This window comes from Talpa occidentalis, unplaced genomic scaffold, assembly GCF_014898055.3.
Source record: "Talpa occidentalis isolate TD23 unplaced genomic scaffold, MPIMG_talOcc4v2.1 talOcc4.5, whole genome shotgun sequence".
NCBI classification, from domain to species: Eukaryota; Metazoa; Chordata; class Mammalia; order Eulipotyphla; family Talpidae; genus Talpa; species Talpa occidentalis.
Genome location: NW_023604861.1, coordinates 114,764,628 through 114,784,777, shown reverse-complemented (window position 1 = coordinate 114,784,777; position 20,150 = coordinate 114,764,628). Strand labels below are relative to the sequence as shown.

The 20,150-nt window shown below is 35.8% G+C and overlaps 1 protein-coding gene across 7 annotated transcripts in view; it reads left to right on the top strand.

Annotated features, from left to right (window-relative positions):
• EML4 (EMAP like 4) overlaps window positions 1-20,150 on the top strand; it is a 129,814-nt gene that overhangs the window by 32,442 nt on the left and 77,222 nt on the right. For 3 of the 7 annotated variants that reach the window (XM_037528161.2, XM_054701165.1, XM_054701164.1), the window contains exon 1: window positions 10,730-11,042. The exons of 3 other annotated variants lie outside the window; for them this stretch is intronic. In XM_037528161.2, coding sequence (XP_037384058.2) covers window positions 10,976-11,042 — 67 coding nt within the window. In that variant the 5' untranslated portion in view covers window positions 10,730-10,975. Of the gene's footprint in view, window positions 1-10,728; window positions 11,043-20,150 lie in introns of those variants that run through there. One more of the 7 variants, XM_037528162.2, reaches the window with a different exon arrangement.

Sequence of the window (20,150 nt, the reverse complement as noted above, 5' to 3'; positions counted from 1 at the left end):
AGTAATTGAATTACATTTAAATTAAGAATTTCTGGTATTCTTTTCCTTTTTTTTTTTAAAGTAACTTTCCTTGAGAACCCTCATCTCAGTTTGTAATTTTTTTATATGCTTTCTTTTTTTTGCTTTTAAGTACAATTTATTTTATTTTATTTTTTTATTCTCTCCACCAAATCACCCATGCCTGTAGTCCATCTGACTCCCTCGCCCTTTTCTTCCACCCAGTCTCTTATTCCCTCCAGTAACCATTATCATCTTTTTGCCAAATTCAAATTTTTATTCTTCTATTGTTTGTGTATAATTTTTTTTGATACTTTGGGTATTCTGTAGGTGAGTGGACCATCCAAAATATGTCTTTCATTTTTTGACTTACTGAACTTGACATAATCACCTCAAGATCTGTCTATTTTGTTCCGCAGGCCACAGTTTCATCTTTCTTTACAACTGTGTAATATTTGCTTTAGAGTTTCTCTGTGCATTCATCTGTTAAAGGACATTTGGGTTGGTTCCATGATTTAGCAATTGTAAACAACGCTGCTATGTGTACAGGTGGCTATAGATCTTTTAGTATTAGCTTTTTCATCTTCAGGGGTCAAATATTTACAATTTGTAACTTTACATACTGTTTGAACCTTAAAGTTACAACTGGGTGCTTCAAGGCCATTCAATTACCTGACTTAAAAGTGTTCCCACCAAGTCAATGAAAACCAAATTATACATGCTGAAGATATTTTATCGTTCTAGATTCAATTCATTCTCTTAACTTTTCATGAAGGCAGCAACTTGGGTGGGACACATAAATCATTGAGAGAATATCAGACAATGGATTCAGTGTGAACTTAAATACCAAAAGTGATATCTAACACATATGCTATAAATATTATCCAAACTGTAGAAATTAAATGTGTTAAGAAATAGACTATAATTTGCTGCTTAGCTGAGTTTTTAATATACAGTGGAGTTTCTATATTTTAATAAGACTAGTCAGAGGTATTTGCAACCCCTTAGCCTTTTCACTTATGTTTTTATTCTCACTTCCTTAGCCTAGAGTTTTTATTTTTCCATTTCTCTGAACATGAATCAATTTATGAAAGTAAAGGATATTTACTGTTTAAGGTGGCTTATTTTATCTATTTTGGATTTAAAAATAACCCCCCCCCCACCAAAATGTAACAGCTTAAAACAACAAATCATGTTATATTTCTCATCATTGTGAGTCAGGAATTTGGGCAGAGCTTAACTAGGCAATTTTTCTCTATTAAGGTCACTTGGTGATATTCAAGTAGAAGGTCAGACAGTTTCATTTACATGTCTGGTACATGTCTGGATGACTGTCAGGCTGGGCTTAACTGGTACTGTCAAATTAAGCATGTATATGTGGCCTCTCTGGCATGTTTTCTCAGAGTAGTTACTTCTTTAATTGAAGCTGAGTACTCCTGGGGAAAGAAACAAGAGTCTGAGAATCTGCAGGACTTATTAAATCTAGTTTTGAAAGTTACGCAACTGTTTGTTAAAAAATAAGTCACAGTACAAGCATAGATTCAGGGGTACTATACAAGGGCTTGAATACTTGAAGGTGCAGGTTATTGGGAGGAGGTGTCATTTTTGGAAACTAGCTATAATCCAGTAACTAAGAATCTGTAACTGCTAGTATATACAAAGCTTAATTATTTTTTAATAGAATGGTATTCAGGGCCTCCCCGCTGGCGCAGCGGTTGAGCGCTGGGTTGCGAAGCTGCCCACAGCCTCTGCAGCACCAGTTCAATCCCTGGCCACCAGGCGAGGGTCCCACATGGTGCACAGACCTCTCCTGCCGCCCGCTGCTCCCCTCAGCAGTGTACTTCCTCACTCTGCCTGTTCTACTCTCCACTCTGGTTCTGGTGAATACTCTCACCCTCCCGCGCTTCTGACTATACCCAGTGCTTGTATGTATGTATGCATGTATCAATCAATCAATCAATCAATCAATCACTCAATCTTTAAAAAAAATAGAATGGTATTCAAATCCAAATTGATTTTCAAAAATTCAGCAACCTTAATCTTTTTATTTCCCTATAAAAGCTTCTAAGAGTACTGTGCAATTTGTTAAAATTTTCACTAGAAGTAAGTCAACCGCAGGTAGTTTTTCTTCTGTTTTACTATGAAAAATATTTAATTGCAGAAAAGGTGAAAGATTTTTATAGTGAACAGCTATCTATGTATCCATTACTTAGATTCTGTAATTAACGTTTTGCTATACTTTGGTTGTCATTTGGCCATCTTTTCTTGATGAATTTATCTGATGAATTTAGGTTGCAGGGACTCAGATACAGATTTTAATTACTTTTTCCTCATGACTCTTTACTCTGGAGGGTAGTCAGGTGTTATAGTCAATCTTTATTGCTACCTCTTTTCTCTCTGACAACTCATTGGTTGGGAACTTTTCAGCCTGCCATAATCTCACATATCCAAACTTTGGTTTAATTTTTCACACACATCTTTTACTTAAAATGGTCTAAGATCTTTGACAGGAAAAGAGAAATCATTTTCTTTTCATTATGAAAGCAGTCATCTGTAATCCCAGCATAAGCATACCTATTCTCATCAATATGCTCCCTATTTTTTTCCCATTTCATATATATTTTAATATTGCTAGTGTGTATATACTTTTAAAATGTTTTCTAAATGTTAAGGTTTTAGATAAAATAAATTGATAATTGTTTGATGTTCCATTGAATGTCTAGTCCACTATTGTTTACCAGGTCATTGTTGGACAACTTAGTTTCTTTCCAGTTGAGAAAAGCCATTGAAACCAATAAAATAATATAGCTTATTTTTTCAAACTGGATATATGTGAAGTTTATCTGACCCCTCTGACTCATGCATCCTTAGGTCAGAGTGGAAAATAACAAAATGGCAGAAAAACAAAAAAGAAAGAAAGAAGTTCTACTTCTTTCATGGTTGACTTTGAAACTGCATCATAAGCAAACAGGAAAGTTTTTATTTTCAACTTTTTAAATTTTTTTTTTAAAAGATTATTTATGCAAGCACTGGGTACAGTCAGAAGTGGGAGGGTGAGAGAATTCACCAGAGCCAGAGCGGGGAGCAGAACAGGCAGACTGATGAAGTACAGTGCTGAGGGGAGCAGTGAGCACAGCAGGAGAGGTCTGCGCGCCATGTGGGACCCTCGCTGGCGGATGGGGATCGAATCTGCGCTGCAGAGGCTGCAGGCAGCTTCGCAGCCTGGCACTCAACCACTTTGCTACCGGGGAGGCCCTTTATTTTCAACTTTTATGAAACATTTTTGTCAAGTAAATTTGCGCTTATACCAGTATTCTGACAGTTACTGTCATGGTTGGGGGAAATATATTTCCAATTTAATATTTACCTGTGAGTTTAAGCATGTTAGGACCCTTTGGTGTCAAGTACAAGGACTAGATATGTATTAATATATTTCCACTGAATTTTATTCCTATTTATTGTGGCATTTCTCTCTGAATTCTAAGAAGCAATAGAAAGTTCACTACCACTTGCTTATGTACACTTATATAAGTAGTAGTTTCAAATTTTTTTCTTATGTTTGACTTAATTAGGTAATTAAAGAAGGATATTCAAACAACGTGAATCTTTAATCTTAGGGATTCAGAGTGTTGTAGAAGATAATTTAATTGAGCCCTCTTGATGTGATACAGGATTATACTTAACCCATCAGGACAGTTGAGTCTCTTGTTTTATTAAAAGATTTTTCAGAGAAACCAGTTGCTAATTGTCAAGATTCATTCTTCCTTGAGTTAAACTTTACTGTAAATAAAAAACTTTACCTACCTTGATTCTTCATGTTATATGTGGAGTTTATTTCTTTATGTTTTGTCCTTTTTGTTTTGTAATGGTTGGTTACTATCTCATATAGTAATTTTAGATATTTGAAACCTAGCAATTGTTTTTTAGGCTTCACTGTGTTTGTATATTATATTTACATAATATAGACAAACCTAAATAGAGCTTTCTGCTGATAAGAAAGCTTCTCTTGGGTGTTCTTAAAATATGCATCCTATACTTGAGATATTAGAGGGGTGACACCAACTCATTTGTCTGAGTGTTGATGCTGGCTCTTAGCAGAGTAGTCTCATTTCTTCTCCACCTGCGTCCTTCAGTGTGGTCATGTTAATGAACTACCTCACAACATGGTGTAGTTAGATTCCCCAAAAGGGAAAAATCAGTTAGAGGCTGTATCCTTTTTACAACCTAATCTCAGTCATGTGAGCACTAAATTACTTTTGCCATAATTTGATTGGAGCAATCACAGATCCCCATCCAGCTATGAGGAGGGAACATAGACGTCGCTTAATGGTGAAAAGAGTGTGTTAGTCATTTTATACGAAGAATACTGTGGATGGCATACATGCATGCACATGCACACACACACACACTCAGTGCTAGCTAAGAAACTCTACATAGTGAATGGTGAAGTCAACTTTTGAATCCACATAATCTAAATCCAGCACAATATGCTTAACCACCGTATGCATACACATTTGAGTTTAAAGCCGAGCAATTGGAAAGTTCACTAAAACATAAAGCAAAAATATAAATTCTAAATCAGATTACAGATGAGAGGGTTGTAACACTAAATATATGAAAAACCACTGAAATGTATATTTTATTTTATTTTTTTTTTTTTTTTTTACTTTTGAAATTTTCTTTTTTTTTTTTTTTTTTTTTTTTTATAAATTTTATTGTTATATTCCCCATACAATTGCAGCCCCCCATTCTGACCCCAATCCCTCCCCTCCCGCCCCCGCCCCCCTAAAAGTGTCTCTGGTTCATAGTTTTTTGTTGATTTTGATTTTCACTTTCTTATAGTTATTTATTTTCCTGGTCCATTATTTAAGTTTTCTAGATTCCTGCTATGAGTGAGACCATCCGGTATTTTTCTTTTTCTTTTTGGCTTATTTCGCTGAGCATGATCCCTTCCAGCGCCATCCATGTTGCAGCAAATTGCATGTGTTTATCTTTTTTGAATGCTGAGTAATATTCCATGGTATATATGTACCACATCTTCTTGATCCAGTCATCTATTTTTGGGCATTTGGGTTGTTTCCAAAGCTTAGCTATTGTAAACAGTGCTGCTATAAACATAGGGGTGCAGGTGTTCTTTGGAATTGATGTTTCTGTGTCCTTTGGGTAAATACCTAGGAGTGGAATTGCTGGGTCATATGGAAGCTCTATGTTTAGTAGGTCCAGAAATCTCCACACAGCTTTCCACAGTGGTTGGACCAGTTTGCACTCCCACCAACAGTGCAGGAGAGTTCCTTTTTCTCCACACCCTCGCCAACATTTGTTGTTGCTAGTTTTTTTAATATGTGCCATTCTCACTGGTGTAAGATGGTATCTCATGGTAGTTTTGATTTGCATGAAATGTATATTTTAAATGAATGAGTGAATTATATGAATTATCTCAAAAAAAACTGTTACAAAAACAACCCCTCATTCAACTTTCATTTTATCATTTAATTCATAAATTCCCTTATAAGCTATCAGAATTTGTTTTCCCACTAGAATTTTAAATTTTCCCCCAAGTATAAATAATCGCTAGACAAGTCCAATGAAACAATACTGAGTATCTGAAAAGACACAAGAATTACTTAAATAAGAGTACAAATTGAAGGGGAGAGGCAAGGGGCTAGGATCTGTAAGGACAATTTTAACTTTCTCATAATGTAACCTTGGGCCAGTATGCTTAAGAGACTATTATTTATAATTACTCAAATTGGCCAAAGATTAATAATATTATAATAGCCTTTGTAAACAAAGATGATACTCATTTATCTAGATGTGTTTTAGTCAAGACGTTTTTCATATACTGTAATAGATCTGGATTACTAAGTAGTTCAAAATCTCTTACATGGTACTTCTATAATAGAGACAGACTTAAAAATGGTTAAGATCTTTAAAAAAGGGTGCGGGGGGACACCAAAATGTTGAGATAATGATTAAACTTCAGCCCATTTAAAGCATGTCTATACAGGTAGCAAATACAGGCAGTCTTTACTTTTAGGGGCCTGCTATGGTCTGAATATGTTCCTCCCCAGCCCTCCCCTCCCCCTCCCCATCCCGCCCCAAATTTACATGTTGAAATTCTAATTTGGAAGTGGCGTCTTTATGGGATTGGTATTCTTATAAAAGAGACAAATACAAACAAATTCTCATCATTTTTTTTAATAGAAAAATAAGTTGTTTCAGAGACCAGACTTCTATTTTTCCCTCATTGAAGATTGACTAACTTCATTCTGTGGGTCCCACTATTTTCTTGTGTACATCTGTCAGGGCAGCTGTTTACAAAATGGTAGTAAATACTGGCCAGTATGTTAGGTGCATCCTAGCAGCTGTACTGGTTCATTTGCAAATTGCTACAGACTTTCCAAAAAGTGATCTGGTAATATCTATTTAAATAGGTGTTTATTCCAGGAACAGTTTTGCTAATTAAAAGTTGTGTAATAGAATGTTTTTCTAAAAACAAGATATATACTATATTTTCTCCAAAGGTCTAGTGGTTTGACAGGAGAGGAACTAGGATTGGGGGTCGGGGGGAGATGGGAGGGGAGAGAAAGGATGGTGGGAGGGGAGAAAGAATAATGCAAAAATATCTAACAGTTTGCTTGGGCTAAATCTCTTAAAGCCATAACAATAGTATACTTCACTTGGGGCATATTGTAATATGGAGCAAGAAGAACCAAGGTAGCTATACAGCCTCATAGTGCAGATACAGAAGAAGAGTGGGGGATATTCAGAGAAAGCAGCAGCCCAAAAAGGAAGAAATACTTCGGGTATTGAGGGAAGTAGGAGAGAGATACTTGACTCTACTATCATACAATCATTGGCTAAAATTCTCTTTTCTAGCTCTGTGAAACTTCCAATGCAGGGGTTTTGTTTTTCTAAAGCAACCCCGCTTCTCTGTATATCACTGAGGTTATAGGGCGGTCTCTTATCTTTCCCTTTGTTTTATTGTTTTTGCTGCAGATTCTAAAGTATAGTCACAGTAAATCAAGCACTATTTGGACAGTTATTACTGCATGTTGTGTTTTCCAAGTATAGAGGAAAAGAAAAAGAAAGGTTCTGTCCTAGTGGACCTTTGCAGTCTAGTTGGAAATTTAAAATGTGACTTTATTAAAATATAGTTAAAAATATCCTGCAATGTGATAAGTCAAATGGTATATGCCACTTAGACACTTACCACTCTGCTGAAACTCTTAAACCAGCCATTCTTAACAGGTGACCTTGTCTCTTGCTTCAATAATAAAAACTTAAGTATTAAAACAAATTATCTACCTGTTTTCATCTTACTCATACTTAGATCAAAGTGTGTCTTTTCAAGGCTAATTCTTTCGACCTGTGTTTTCAATTTTAGCTCTTCACATATTTTCTAGCACTAGAGCTTTGCTCTTCTCCCTCTCATGTTAGTACAAATCATTTTGTCACTGGATTTCCCCCACACCCTGCAAATATACTGCTCTTCTGTTTTGAACAAAATTCCTATCATCAACCTTGCATAACACACTCCCTGCCCCTCATCCCACTTTCTCCTGTTCCCATCTCCAACCAAATTCCTTAAAAGACCACTTTACATGGGTCATGCATTGCAGTCACGCCTCTGTCCCCATTATACCTCTGAAATTTCTCTAGTGATGGTATTATTGTAATTGCCAAGTCCAGTGGGCCATTTTCAATTGTTTTTAGATGTCTTTGAAATTAAGGTCTCTTTCCCTGAATCTATGGCTACTTTACTGAGAGTGTGGATTCTGTGTTTTCTGTAAGTTCTTTTTTTTCGGACTGCCCTTGAAATAGCCTTGGCCCTAGTCTTATCCCATATCATCATGGCTCTTGCTACAAATTATATCAGTTTCTCCCATATATATACTTCTAGGTTAGACCTCTATCTTAAGCCCAAGATTACTTATACTTTTCTTATAAGTAACCTCAATCTCAGTGGGTTCAAAATTACTTACTCTATTCCCTCATTCCCTCCCCCCCTTGTTTCTTTTTCTTTATTCCCTATTCCTATGAGTAATACCAACCATTTACTCATTCATCCAAATAGAATCATGGGGATCCCCTCTACTTTGCATCCCCTCATCCAATCATTGATTATAGCTCATCAATTCTGTGTTTTGGTAAGAAACTCTTAAATCTGTCCTTCCATCCCTAACTTTTAGTGTGTAAATTTCTGTTTATAAAATTATTTTAGATTCTTGAAAATTTTTTGGTTTTTGTTCAATACTTGAGTAAATGATTAGATATTAGGGAAATGATAGAGAAGATGACTATTGAACATAGACTAAACTGAGGGAAGAAACCACATACTTTGTGAACTGGGATCAGATTTCGAGTTGAGAAGAAAGAAATGCCCAAGGTATATAATTTACAAATCAGCAGTAATTTACGTGGTAAAAAGAATCCCCACATACAGATCTACATCATCGTATTGCACTTTACTTTATTACACTTTCCAGGTATTGTGTTTTATACAAGTTGAAGGTTTGTGGCAACCCTGTGCTGAGCAAGTCTGTTGGTGCCATTTTTCCAGCAGCATGTGCTTATCTTGTGTCTGTGTCACATTTAATTAAGGTATGTACATTTTTAAGCATACGCTGTTGCACACTTAATAGACTATGGTTTAATGTAAACATAACTTTTATATGCAGTGGGAAACCAGAAACTCATGTGACTTTCTTTCTTGCAATACTCACTTTATGTGGTGGTCTGGGATTGAATCCACAAATACTCAAACTGTACTGTGCTGTGTAAGAGGAGCCTTTATTTACTGGTTAGAAAGCGTTTGGCTATGTAACTTCTTGTCATTTCTTCTAATCTTAGAAAACTTTGACCAAGACATAGAATTCATTTTAACTGGGCTACATCTATTGGAAAGAAGAATAGTTGGGCACCTGGTTCATAGAAACTACAATCTAGTATTTGTCTGGTGATTGAAGAGAATACATAGTAACTCACAATCTGCATCAGAGCTTCTCACAAATCAGTAGGAAGAATTTGAACTCCTTCCCAAGTTGGTGCCTGGCATATCACATTTCTTTAGTATTATTGTATTTCCCATTCTGTCTGCATTTGTTCTACCTGTGTGGTCTCTCCTCAGTGTCTTTTGTCTCAAACACAATGCACACTCCCCAGTCCACTAAACTCCTATTAATCTTTCCAGTAACTCATACTTTGATGAACTGCACGAGTTATTAGTTGAGTGAAGTACTTTCTGAGAGTAACTGTGGAACTCTCAAATCTTTTCATGGTTCCACCTTTTTTCTTTTCTTTTTTTTTTTTTTTTGCCATAAAAGCTTTTTGTAAATATCAGTCTGGATCATTTTACATCATTCTTCTGGGTGTTTTTTTTTAAATCAACTTTGTTATTACTTTATCCTTATCTTAATCTTTGTAGCACAGCTCTTAATGTACAGGTTGATTTAAGTTATCCTCTTCAGTTTTTTTGTAGATAGGTATGTGTGTTTATAGCAGACATGTTTCATTTTATATTGATTTAAATTTATAAATTTACTTTGTAGTGATTTAAATTTATAATTTCTGAATTGAAAAGTTTAAAAGCAACAAATTAAAGAGAAAAACTACCAATAGCTTTATTTTGACACTATTTGTGTGAATTTTTTCACTCTTAGCTTTAGAAATAATTATCAAAAGAATAGGGGCCTCCCCGGTGGTGCAGCGGTTGAGCGCTGGGTTGTGAAGCTGCCCGCGGCCTCTGCGGCGCCGGTTCGATCCCCAGCTGCTCCCCGGCCACTGGAGGAGGGTCCCACATGGCGCGCAGACCTCTCCTGCCGCCCGCTGCTCCCCTCAGCAGTGTACTTCGGTCCTTCTGCCTGCTCTGCTCCTTGCTCTGGCTCTGGTGAATTCTCTCACCCTCCCGTGCTTCTGACTGTACCCAGTGATTGTATAAATAAATAAAAATAAATCTTTTAAAAAAAAAAAAAAAAGAATAAATATATGTGCATTCATTAACTTTCATATGGTTTTACGAGACAGGTATTTATAACTACAATTTATTTACAATTTATAGTAGGCATGAATTTAAGATTAGATTATCTCGGTTATTATGTGGTGCTAATAATAATAAAATAAGATTGTCATACCAGTTATAAATTGTTTTTATAGGTCACTTACTAGTGTGGTTGAATTGTTTTTAAACAATTTTACTATTAGTGAATTAAAAAGTAAGACTGTTCACAGTGTTAATTACTTTCATTATCTTACTTTTGTGAAAAAGGTTATATACTAAGTTAGCTACTAAATTAGTATTAACACTAAAATAAAAAAAGAACTTTTAGTTTCTTTGTATGTTTTTAATTTTATTTTAAACAAAAAAAAAAAAGGGAAATATGACTTGCTTTGCCCACTTGTTTGTTTCCTAATGGAGAAAATATTCACTATGGGGGCTTTAACTTTATTTACAGCAACTAGTTAGTATGTTTCCTATATCACTTTCAGAAGGAAAAAAAAACTATTTGAAACAGTTATACCTTACTTTTTACCATTTAAAAGGTCAGAAAAGTAGTGCCTGAGGACAGCTGAACTATTGTAGTGAATATTCCTGTGGCTCACTAACTCGTGTTTCTGCCAGTGCTTGGAGTGTAGCCACTCCCCAAAGCAGCCCAAGGTTTTGTCTGTATCCTATTCTTTTGCTTGTGTACTCTGTTTGCTCTCTCCCCTTCAGTTTCTTTGTCTCTATATAAATAAGTGGAGAACTTTCCTTTAGTTCAGGGAGCAAAGGGGCAGGAGAAGAGCTATCTTAAGAAGTTTTTATTTGTGCCAACATAGAAGTACTTTGTGGTAGGCCATCTGTACTGGGAGGATTTCCTCAGAATGTAAAGTATGTCGTGAGATTTAGAGAGCCGGGATTTTCTCTGGAGCTATCTGGGAAAGCAGCAGGAAACGTAGACAGCACTGGTTTATGTTGCTTGTAACGTAGGTGGCAAGAATGGAAGACAGTTTGCCCGGTCTCCCTTCAGTGTATGGTTCTTCTACACTTACAAACTTCTGCACTGGTAATGTATCTTTCCTTTCCTGGGAATTCATATCTGTCTCATAGACTTTACTACTTGTGACAAAAGAAGTCTTAAACTTGAGAATGATTCTAAATTCCTTCCTCTCCCTTCCCCCTTTAAATATATGTGTCAGTAACAGCGTAAATATTTGCCTGCATACTTCTATAAAATATGTAACTCTATACCCCTTTATGAACAAATATACTTCCATTGTAAGGGCAGAGTAGTCTTTGTATAACTTGTTTTTTCCCTGCCCACCCCCCATCCAAGGGTGGTCATTATAATATTCTAGAGGGAAAAAAATAAAAAGGAGCTTTCAATGGAAAATAATAGAAAAATGCCTCTTGATTAATACCAAATCAAAAATTGTGTAATTAAACCTAATTTTTGTTTCTATTAAGCGCATCCAGACAACTGCATAAAAATTAGAATTATCTGAGTATGTTTTTAACTGAGTTAAATTAAGTAAGAATTTGGGGCTGGGGGAGGCCTGTTTAATAATAAGTGAGTAATTCTGGTGATAGAAGGAGTAAAGTTCTTCCCTGGGACCAGCCATCATGCAGAGTGCTATAGCAAAAATAATTTTTTGCTTTCCTTTATATTGCACAATTTCTCTTATACTTTATGGTAGTAGATGAATTTTTGGTCAGAATACATTGTAAGGAAAAAAGTTTTTAGAAATAGAAAAATAAGTAAGCAACATTATTTATGTTATTTCACAGAACCAGAAATTAGTCTTATTTTCATATAAATATATTGCTAACATGAGGTAATATTGTCATTTACTAGAGAAAGAAAATTTGGAAGCTTTAGCAGTTGAAATGCCTTAACTAAAGCTGCTTTTGAGAGAAAACTTTGACTTTTGAAAGTGGAATATTAAATAAGAAATACTAATTCCTACATAAATGAATCTTAACATGAGCTGTGATTTCGTGAATATAATTTCTTATGGTTTATTTCCAAAAATAAATTTTAGCTGTTATAAACTACATATCTCATGACTTTTTTTTTTTTTTTTTCCTTTCCTGGTGGGACCCTTGCTGGTGGCCCGGGATCTAACCGGCGCTGCAGAGGCTGTGGGCAGTCTCACAACCCAGGGCTCAACCGCTGGGCCACTGGGGAGGCCCTAGCTCATGTCGTCTTGATAGAGTACTTAAACATTTATGTTTTTATGGGACAGTATTAAAAGATATCTAGTTCCATTTTAGAATAAAACTAAAAAATGATTTAAGTTTCTGAATGCATTCTTTTTTTTTTAAGATTTATTTATTTATTTATTCATACAAGCACTGGGTAATCAAAAGCGTGGGAGGGTGAGAGAATTCACCAGAGCCAGAGCGGAGAGCAGAACAGGCAGAGTGACGAAGTACACTGCTGAGGGGAGTGCGGGCAGCCGGAGAGGTCTGTGCGCTATGTGGGACCCTTGCCCGGTGGCCAGGGATCAAACCTGCGCTGCTGAGGCTGCAGGCAGCTTTACAGCCCAGAGCTCAACTGCTGCGCCACCAGGGGAGGCCCCTGAATGCATTCTAATGTAAATTTTACCAATGTGACAAATCAGTTGTGATTTTGTTTTGTTTTGTTGTTTTTGAAAAAATAATGTTTAAAGATGATCTTCCTTTCTATGTATTGTATTGTTTTTTCTGTCTCAGCCTGAGAATGCTTTTTTATATGTCATATTTTTTTTTAAGATTTATTTATGCATACAAGAACTGGGGTACAGGCCGGGGGCGGGGGGGCTTGAGAGGATTCACCAGAGATGAGTGGGGAACAGAACAGGCAGATTGACTGACATACACTGCTCAGGGGAGCAGTGGGCAAGTCAGGAGAGGTCTGTCTGCTGCGACATGTGGGCAGTTCCCTGGCCCAGCTGGGAATCAGACTAGTGCTGCAGAGGCTGCGGATTGCTCCATAGGCTGCATCTCAACCCCTTGCGCCACCAGGGAGGCCCTGTATATCATATTTTTATTTATATTTTACAGAAATGTTTTCATTTACGTGCATAAAAATCTACAAATTCTCCAAATTGGTGTTGAAAATTTAGGCACATTACTAAATAGGTTTATATTAGAGGCCAAATTAACTTTGTTTTTCTTTACTGAGAAAATATTTAAATTTGTTTACAAAGAATTTTTTTCAAGATTTGTTTGTTTGTTTGTTTGTTTATACAAGCTCTGGGTACAGTCAGAAGTGCCGGAGGGTGAGAGAACTCACCAGAGCGGGGAACAGAACAGACAGACCGACCAAGTACACTGCTGAGGGGAGCAGCGGGCGCGGCAAGAGAGGTTTGCGTGCCATGTGGGACCCTCGCCGGCGGCCGGGGATCAAACTGGCACTGCAGAGGCTGCGGGCAGCTTTGCAACCCAGTGCTCAACTGCTGTGCCACCAGGGAGGCCCTCTTCTGCCTGTTTTTTTGATTGGGTTGTTTAATTTGTTTTTGTTGAGTTGTGTGATTTCTTTGTGTGTAGATCTTTGATATCAGTCACTTATTGGATGTATGGTTTGCAAATATTTTCTCCCATTCCGTGGGGCATCTCTGGTTACTGTCTCTTGCTGTACAGAAGCCTTTTAGTTTGGTATAGTCTCAGCTGTTTATATTCTCCTTTGTTTTCCTTACTTCTAGAGATGAGTACTCAAAGATGTTTCCGAAGTTTATGTCATGGAGTGTTTTGCTTTTGTTTTTTTCTATATATATGGTACAGTTTCAGGTCTTACATCCAAATCTTTTATCTATTTTGATTTTATTTTTTTGCATGATGTGAGATAATAGTGTAGTTTCATTCTTTAGCATGTGGCTGCCCAGTTTTCCCAGCACCATGTGTTGAAGAGGTGTTCCTTATTATAGTGTATATTCTTTACTTCTTTGTCATAGAATAGTTGACCATATATGTGTGATTTTATTTCTGGACTTTCAATTCTGTTGCATTGGTCTGTGTGTCTGTTTTTGTTCTGGCACCATGCTATTTTAATTATTATGGCTTTGTAGTACAGTTTGAAGTCCAGAAGTGTAATACCCCATTCTTCCCCTTTTCAGTCAGTAGATCTTTGGTCATTCAGGGTCTTTTGTGATTCCATACGAATTTCAGCCATGCTTGTTCCATTTCTTTGAAGACCACCATTGAGATTTTTATTGGAATTGCACTGAATCTATAAATTGCTTTGGGAAGGATCGTCATTTTGGTAATGTTGATTCTTCCAGTCCATGAGCAGGGAATATCTTTCATTTCTTTGTGTCTTCTACTTCTTTTAACAATGTTTTATAATTTTCCTTGTATAGGTCTTTTACCTTCTTTGTTAGGTTTATTCCCAGGTATGTATGTATGTATTTATTTATTTTCTACAGTTGTAAAATGAAATGGTTTTCTTCCTCCTCAGGCTGATTGCATATAAGAAGGCAACTGATTTTTATATATTGATTTTGTAACCTGATACTTTACTGAACTGGTTTATTGTTTTAATTAAATTTTCCATGGATTTTTTAGGATTCTCTATATTATATCATCTGTAAATAATGACAGTTTTACTTCTTTTTGCCCAATTTGGATTCCTATATATCCTCCTCTTACCTAATTGCTCTAAATTTGTAATAGTAGTGGTGAGAGTGGACATCCTTGTCTTGTACTGGATCTCAGTGGAAAGGTTTTCAGGTGTTTTTTTTTCCATTAAGAATGATGCTCTGGGGCCGCCCTGGTGGCTCAGTGGTTGAGCACTGGACTGCGAAGCTGCCTGCAGCCTCTGCAGTGCCATTTCGATCCCCGGCCGTTGGCGAGGGTCCCGCATGGTATGCAGACCTCTTCTGCCACTCCCGCTCCTCCCCTCAGCAGTGTACTTCGTCAGTCTGCCTATTCTGCTCCCCACTCTGGCTCTGGTGAATTCTCTCACCCTCCTGCGCTTCTGACTGTACTCAGTGCTTGTATAAATAAATAAATCTTAAAAAAAAAAAAGAATGATGCTCTGGATTTCTGTGTCTGTTGTGATTTCTCTTTCATCAATGATCCTGTTTGAGTTTTCTCCCTCTTTTTTCTTTGTGAGCCTAGGTAGGGGTTTATCTGTTTTGTTTATTTTTTCAAAGAATCAGCTTTTGGTTTCATTGATCTTAGGGACTGTCATTTTGACTTCTATTTTATTTATTTCCTTCTACTTGCTTTAGGTATTTTTAATTCTTATTTTTCTAGTTTCTTAAGATGAGAGATTAATTAGGCTGTTTTCTTTGGCTTCTCGTTTCTTGATGTGGGCCTGTATTGCTATATACTTCCTTCTGCTGTGTTTCATACGTCCCACACATTCTAAAATGTGTCCTCATTGCCACTTGTCTCAAAGTATTTTTTATTTCTTCTTTGATTTCCTTATTAATCCAGTGGTCTTTCAGTAGTCTATTGTTGAATATGTTTCTTGGTGTATGTGTACAAGAGCAGAGATTGGGAAACCAGGCGTGGCAGACCATATGTTTTGTAAATAAAGATTTATTGGAACATAGCCAGACCGAATTATTTACGTTTATCCAGAGCTGTTTTTGTTGGAAAGGCAGGTGTAAGTAATTGCTACAGAGAATATATGGTCTTCAAAGCCTAAAATATTTACTCTCTGGCCTGTTACAGAAAAAGTTTGCCAACTCTGTTATAGGTCAGGATATATACATAAACCTAGTAATGGAATTGCTGGGTCTGTAGGGTGTGTGCATTTTTAGTTTTGCCAAATGAAGCCAAACTTATTAAAGCAGTTTAAGTCCTACCAGCAATGAATACAAGTTCATGTTACTATGTATTATGGGGAATACATGATACCATTTATTGTCACATTTATTTTGCCAGTTTTATACCATTTACATTATAATTGTGTGCCATGTTAGGAAGACAAAGTAAGCCATTTGAGAAAGATTTATATAAAATCATTGACATCCAAAAGGTGCTAGAATGTAGAGGAGTATCTCATTCTGACAATGCTGAATTGCCAACTTTGGGATATTTAAAATAGAATACAATATATTTATCTCTGCAAAGGTGACACATATTACTTGGCAGTTCAGAAGCTAAATTAAGTATAATTCATTTTAGTAACAGCAAGAACAAGCAGGTATTGTAGTTTTAGAACTATAATATGGTTCTAAATATAGTGTTATATAAAGTTTTATTAGTTACATACAAATTTGTATACAAATTTCTAATTTCAGATCTCTAATCTCAAATCTTTAATAAGAGATTTAAAGCCCATAAATAAATCAGGCTCATGGGTAAAGAGATAAATGGGTTTCCTTCTCCAGCCCCCCTCATGAGTTTAAGAAACCTTGAGAATTCATTTGTAATTCATATTTTCAAGGCTAGAACTATTTTGAGAAGGAACAAAGAAAGGAGAATACCATTGTGTAGGGAAAAGGAACATTATATTATAGATGGATTAACAAAGGGAAGTTTAAAACCTCCCCAAAATAGATACATTCTATTTACTGAACAGATGTTTTATTCCTAAAAGTTTATTATGAATGGGAGTGTGGTCCATTGGAGATTGTTAGAGAAAAAAAATAAGAAAAAGATTTCAAAATGGAAAGAGTTAAGAGAGATTGTTTCTAAGAGTCATCTGAGGCAGGAGCTCTAACCCATTTGCTGTGTGATCCTAAGTAATTTACCTAATTACCCCATAGTCTTAGTTTACTTTTCTATAAAATTATAGTGGGAGGGAGGGGTTAGTCTTTAAGGTAGACTCTATGCTAGCTTTAGTAATCAGTGAATGGAAGTTTAATTACTTTATGCTTTAGTATCTTCCTTTATAAAATTTAAACAAATTGGAACTCTGTGCCTGGCAAAAATTTAAGTCAAGCTTCAGAAGCAATGCATTTTTACTTAAACATGAGTTTAACACATGACATGTTTTTATTGTGAAATTCAAATACAGAAATACTTAAATTAAAAAGCAAAAATTCCCCTTTATTCTTTTCCCTTTAGTCTTAGTCTTCTAGTCAGAAGTAACCTAATTATCAGCTTGACATGTATGCTTCTAGTCTTGGCTTTTCTATGTGTACATTATCTATATATATAAATAAAATTTTTATTGATTTTTATAAGTATACTTTTGTGTGTATTTTACTAAAAATTATTCAGTACATATTGTTTCACAATTTGCTTATTACACTGAAGTTGCCTTGTAGATTTAAAATTTTTAGCTTATACATCTAATTGTTTTTAATTGTTGCATGATTTTCTATGGTATGAATGCATCATAGCTTATTGACCCCCATCTATTGATTGTAGGTCATTTCCAATTTTGTGGCAATAATATACAGTGTATTAATAAACATCACACTCAGGATAGTAACTTTTTGAGCCTTCATTAAATGACAGTGCTATTGCATTATTTCATATAATAAGTCTCAAGTTGAGATAAGTACTAATTAGCATGAAGAAATTATACATGAGGAAGCCAGTCACAGAGTTAGTCATGCACTATTCCAAGGCTTTTATTGAATTCCCAATGAGACTCATGCTCCTGAAAAAATAAAGAGCCAAAATTTTAGACAAGGTTATAGAGTTTTAGAGCTATAAGGAAATGTAGAGATCAACTATATGTTCCTTTGCATCTCCATAGCTGCTTAGTGCCCCTATAATTAATCATCCAAACTGGGAAACTTGAGGATAAAAGGAGATTTATAATAATATTTATACTGAAATAGCAGACATATTTTTCCTGCACAGGCCAATATACATGGATAACTTAACCCGAACCTAGACCATCATCACCTTTCACATGGATTTCTGCAGTTGGTTTCCTTACATTTACTCTTACCTATTTCTAGTCTATTCTCACACAGCAGCCAAAAAGACCTTTTTAAAACAAATGTTTGAAAATATCATTCAACTCAAATCTCTTTTTAGGCTTTGTGTAAACATGTATTTATTGGTCCCTCTGTGATTGTTAGACTGCAACATGAAATAAGGGCACCTAAATTGTGAATCTAGAGTTCTGTGTTTGAGTCTTAGATATCAAGACTAGTTTGGTGACCTTGGACAAGCTATTTAACTTCTCAAGCTGTTTCCTCAAATATAAAAGTGCAGATAGTGTGAGGAGGGGTATGACGTAGTAAATATGAACAGTACAATATAAATGCAGGACATTGTTAATAGTTAACTTTGTGCTTATTAAACCCTTTGAAATACTATCTTTGTGTCTTATCACAGTATCTAGCAGCTTGTGGTAGGATTTTTATAAGCTAAACCTTAACTTTCCTGTGACTATCCACATTTCAAAAAGTAAAAACCTAGTCATATTTAAAAAACAAGCCTTCAAGAGTTAAGTGACTTACAAAAGTAAAAGCTAATTATGTCAATACTAAAACACAGAAAAACAGTAAATTTGGCATAATTGTTTGATAATCTTTCTACTGACTTCCCAAAAGAGTTAAACAGATTAGGTTTATAAAAATCAAGTATTTACCTATGATTGTTATTTAAATATGTAACTCATCCATCATGAATTGAGGACAAATTAGAAAGGCCTATCCATATAATTTGTTGACTTAATCAGAATGTTCTGCTTACAAGTAATAGTTTGCAAAAGGGAATTTACTATGTTACATCATTAGCTACGAGGAATATTAGAACAGCTCTAAGAATTAAAGATCTACAGTTTCAGAGACTAGAACTGGAACTCAGGACAGTCAGGACTCTATTAGTGGCAGTTCTAGGTCTGTGTCCTTACAACTGGTAAACCAGGAAGGATGGTCACCACCTCTTTTTGGAAAATTTGAGAGGATTACCTTTGGTTTAACGCATAGCTCACTATCATTCCTGTAGTGCTGTTAGATAGAACCATTTGAAATTGCTAAGAGTCATTCATACTTTATCAGCTAAAAAGACCATTTCATTAGTTCATCCTATTAATAATGTGGGGTAGGTAATAAAGAGTTTGAGTGTATCATTTGTTGACAGCCCTAAAGGGACCTCAAAAAATAGTGGCATTTCACAAAAGAGAAGACCTGTTCCTCTTACCAGAGAAAGAAAGCATTCTGGCTGATAAAAGTAATAGTGATCGTCATCTAATACACTTACAAAGATAAGGAATTAGCTAGAATAAGCTAAAATCTCCAGAGAAATGACAAAGACCTCAATCAAAAGTGAAAGAGTAAATTGTTCTTACCGATCCTTTTCTTAATCATCTCGGAGTTTAACAAATCTGCCTTTATATGTAACAAATATGCCCACATTTCTTTATACCCTTTTAACATTGCTGATGTATGTTAAACATTTATTGACTGTCACACATCTTTGGTACCTTTTTCATAAAAAATATTTGAAAATGGGGCCTCCCCAGTGGTGCAGCGGTTGAGCGCTGGGCTGCGAAGGTGCCCACAGCCTCTGCAGCGCCGGTTCGATCCCCGGCCGCCGGCGAGGGTCCCACATGCCACGCAGACCTCTCCTGCTGCCCACTGCTCCCCTCAGCAGTGTACTTTGTCAGTCTGCCTGCTCTGCTCTCCCCTCTGGCTCTGGTGAATTCTCTCACCCTCCCACGCTTCTGACTGTACCCAGTGCTTGTATAAATAAATAAATAAATCTAAAAAAAAAATTTGAAAATGAAAAATTGAAACTCAAGTGTAAAATAAGTTGTTTATGGTTATGTAAGTACTTAGTATGGTCCAGAATTTGAAGTCAAAAATGAAGATAAAACCCAATTTTTCCTTCCATACTAGTTTCACAGAGATTGTCATTGAAAATACCTGTAAAGGCAGAAGAATGTACATATGTATGATTGACAGATATTTTGGCATCTTCACTGTTAAATCTGAAGTATTGTATTTGATTTTTAAATACTGAGGGCTCTTTTTTTGACTGAAACTTTGAGCTACATTTTCTATTTTAAAAGATGTGTGGCACATTATCTCAGTTTGTGGAAAATCACACTGTGCTTTGTTGTATGAATGACTGACTCAATTTATTTCACAGTGTTATGAACCGTTGTTATATAAGAATCAAAATTCCCCCAGAATTTCTCCACATGTGTTGAGTTAGCCAGTAACAATTGATCTTTCTATACACGTGGATTCTGACTGACAGACTGTGTGCTCTGAAGTTGCACAGCTTTGGAAATAATTTGTAATTGCTTTATAGCAAAACTTTATATAAA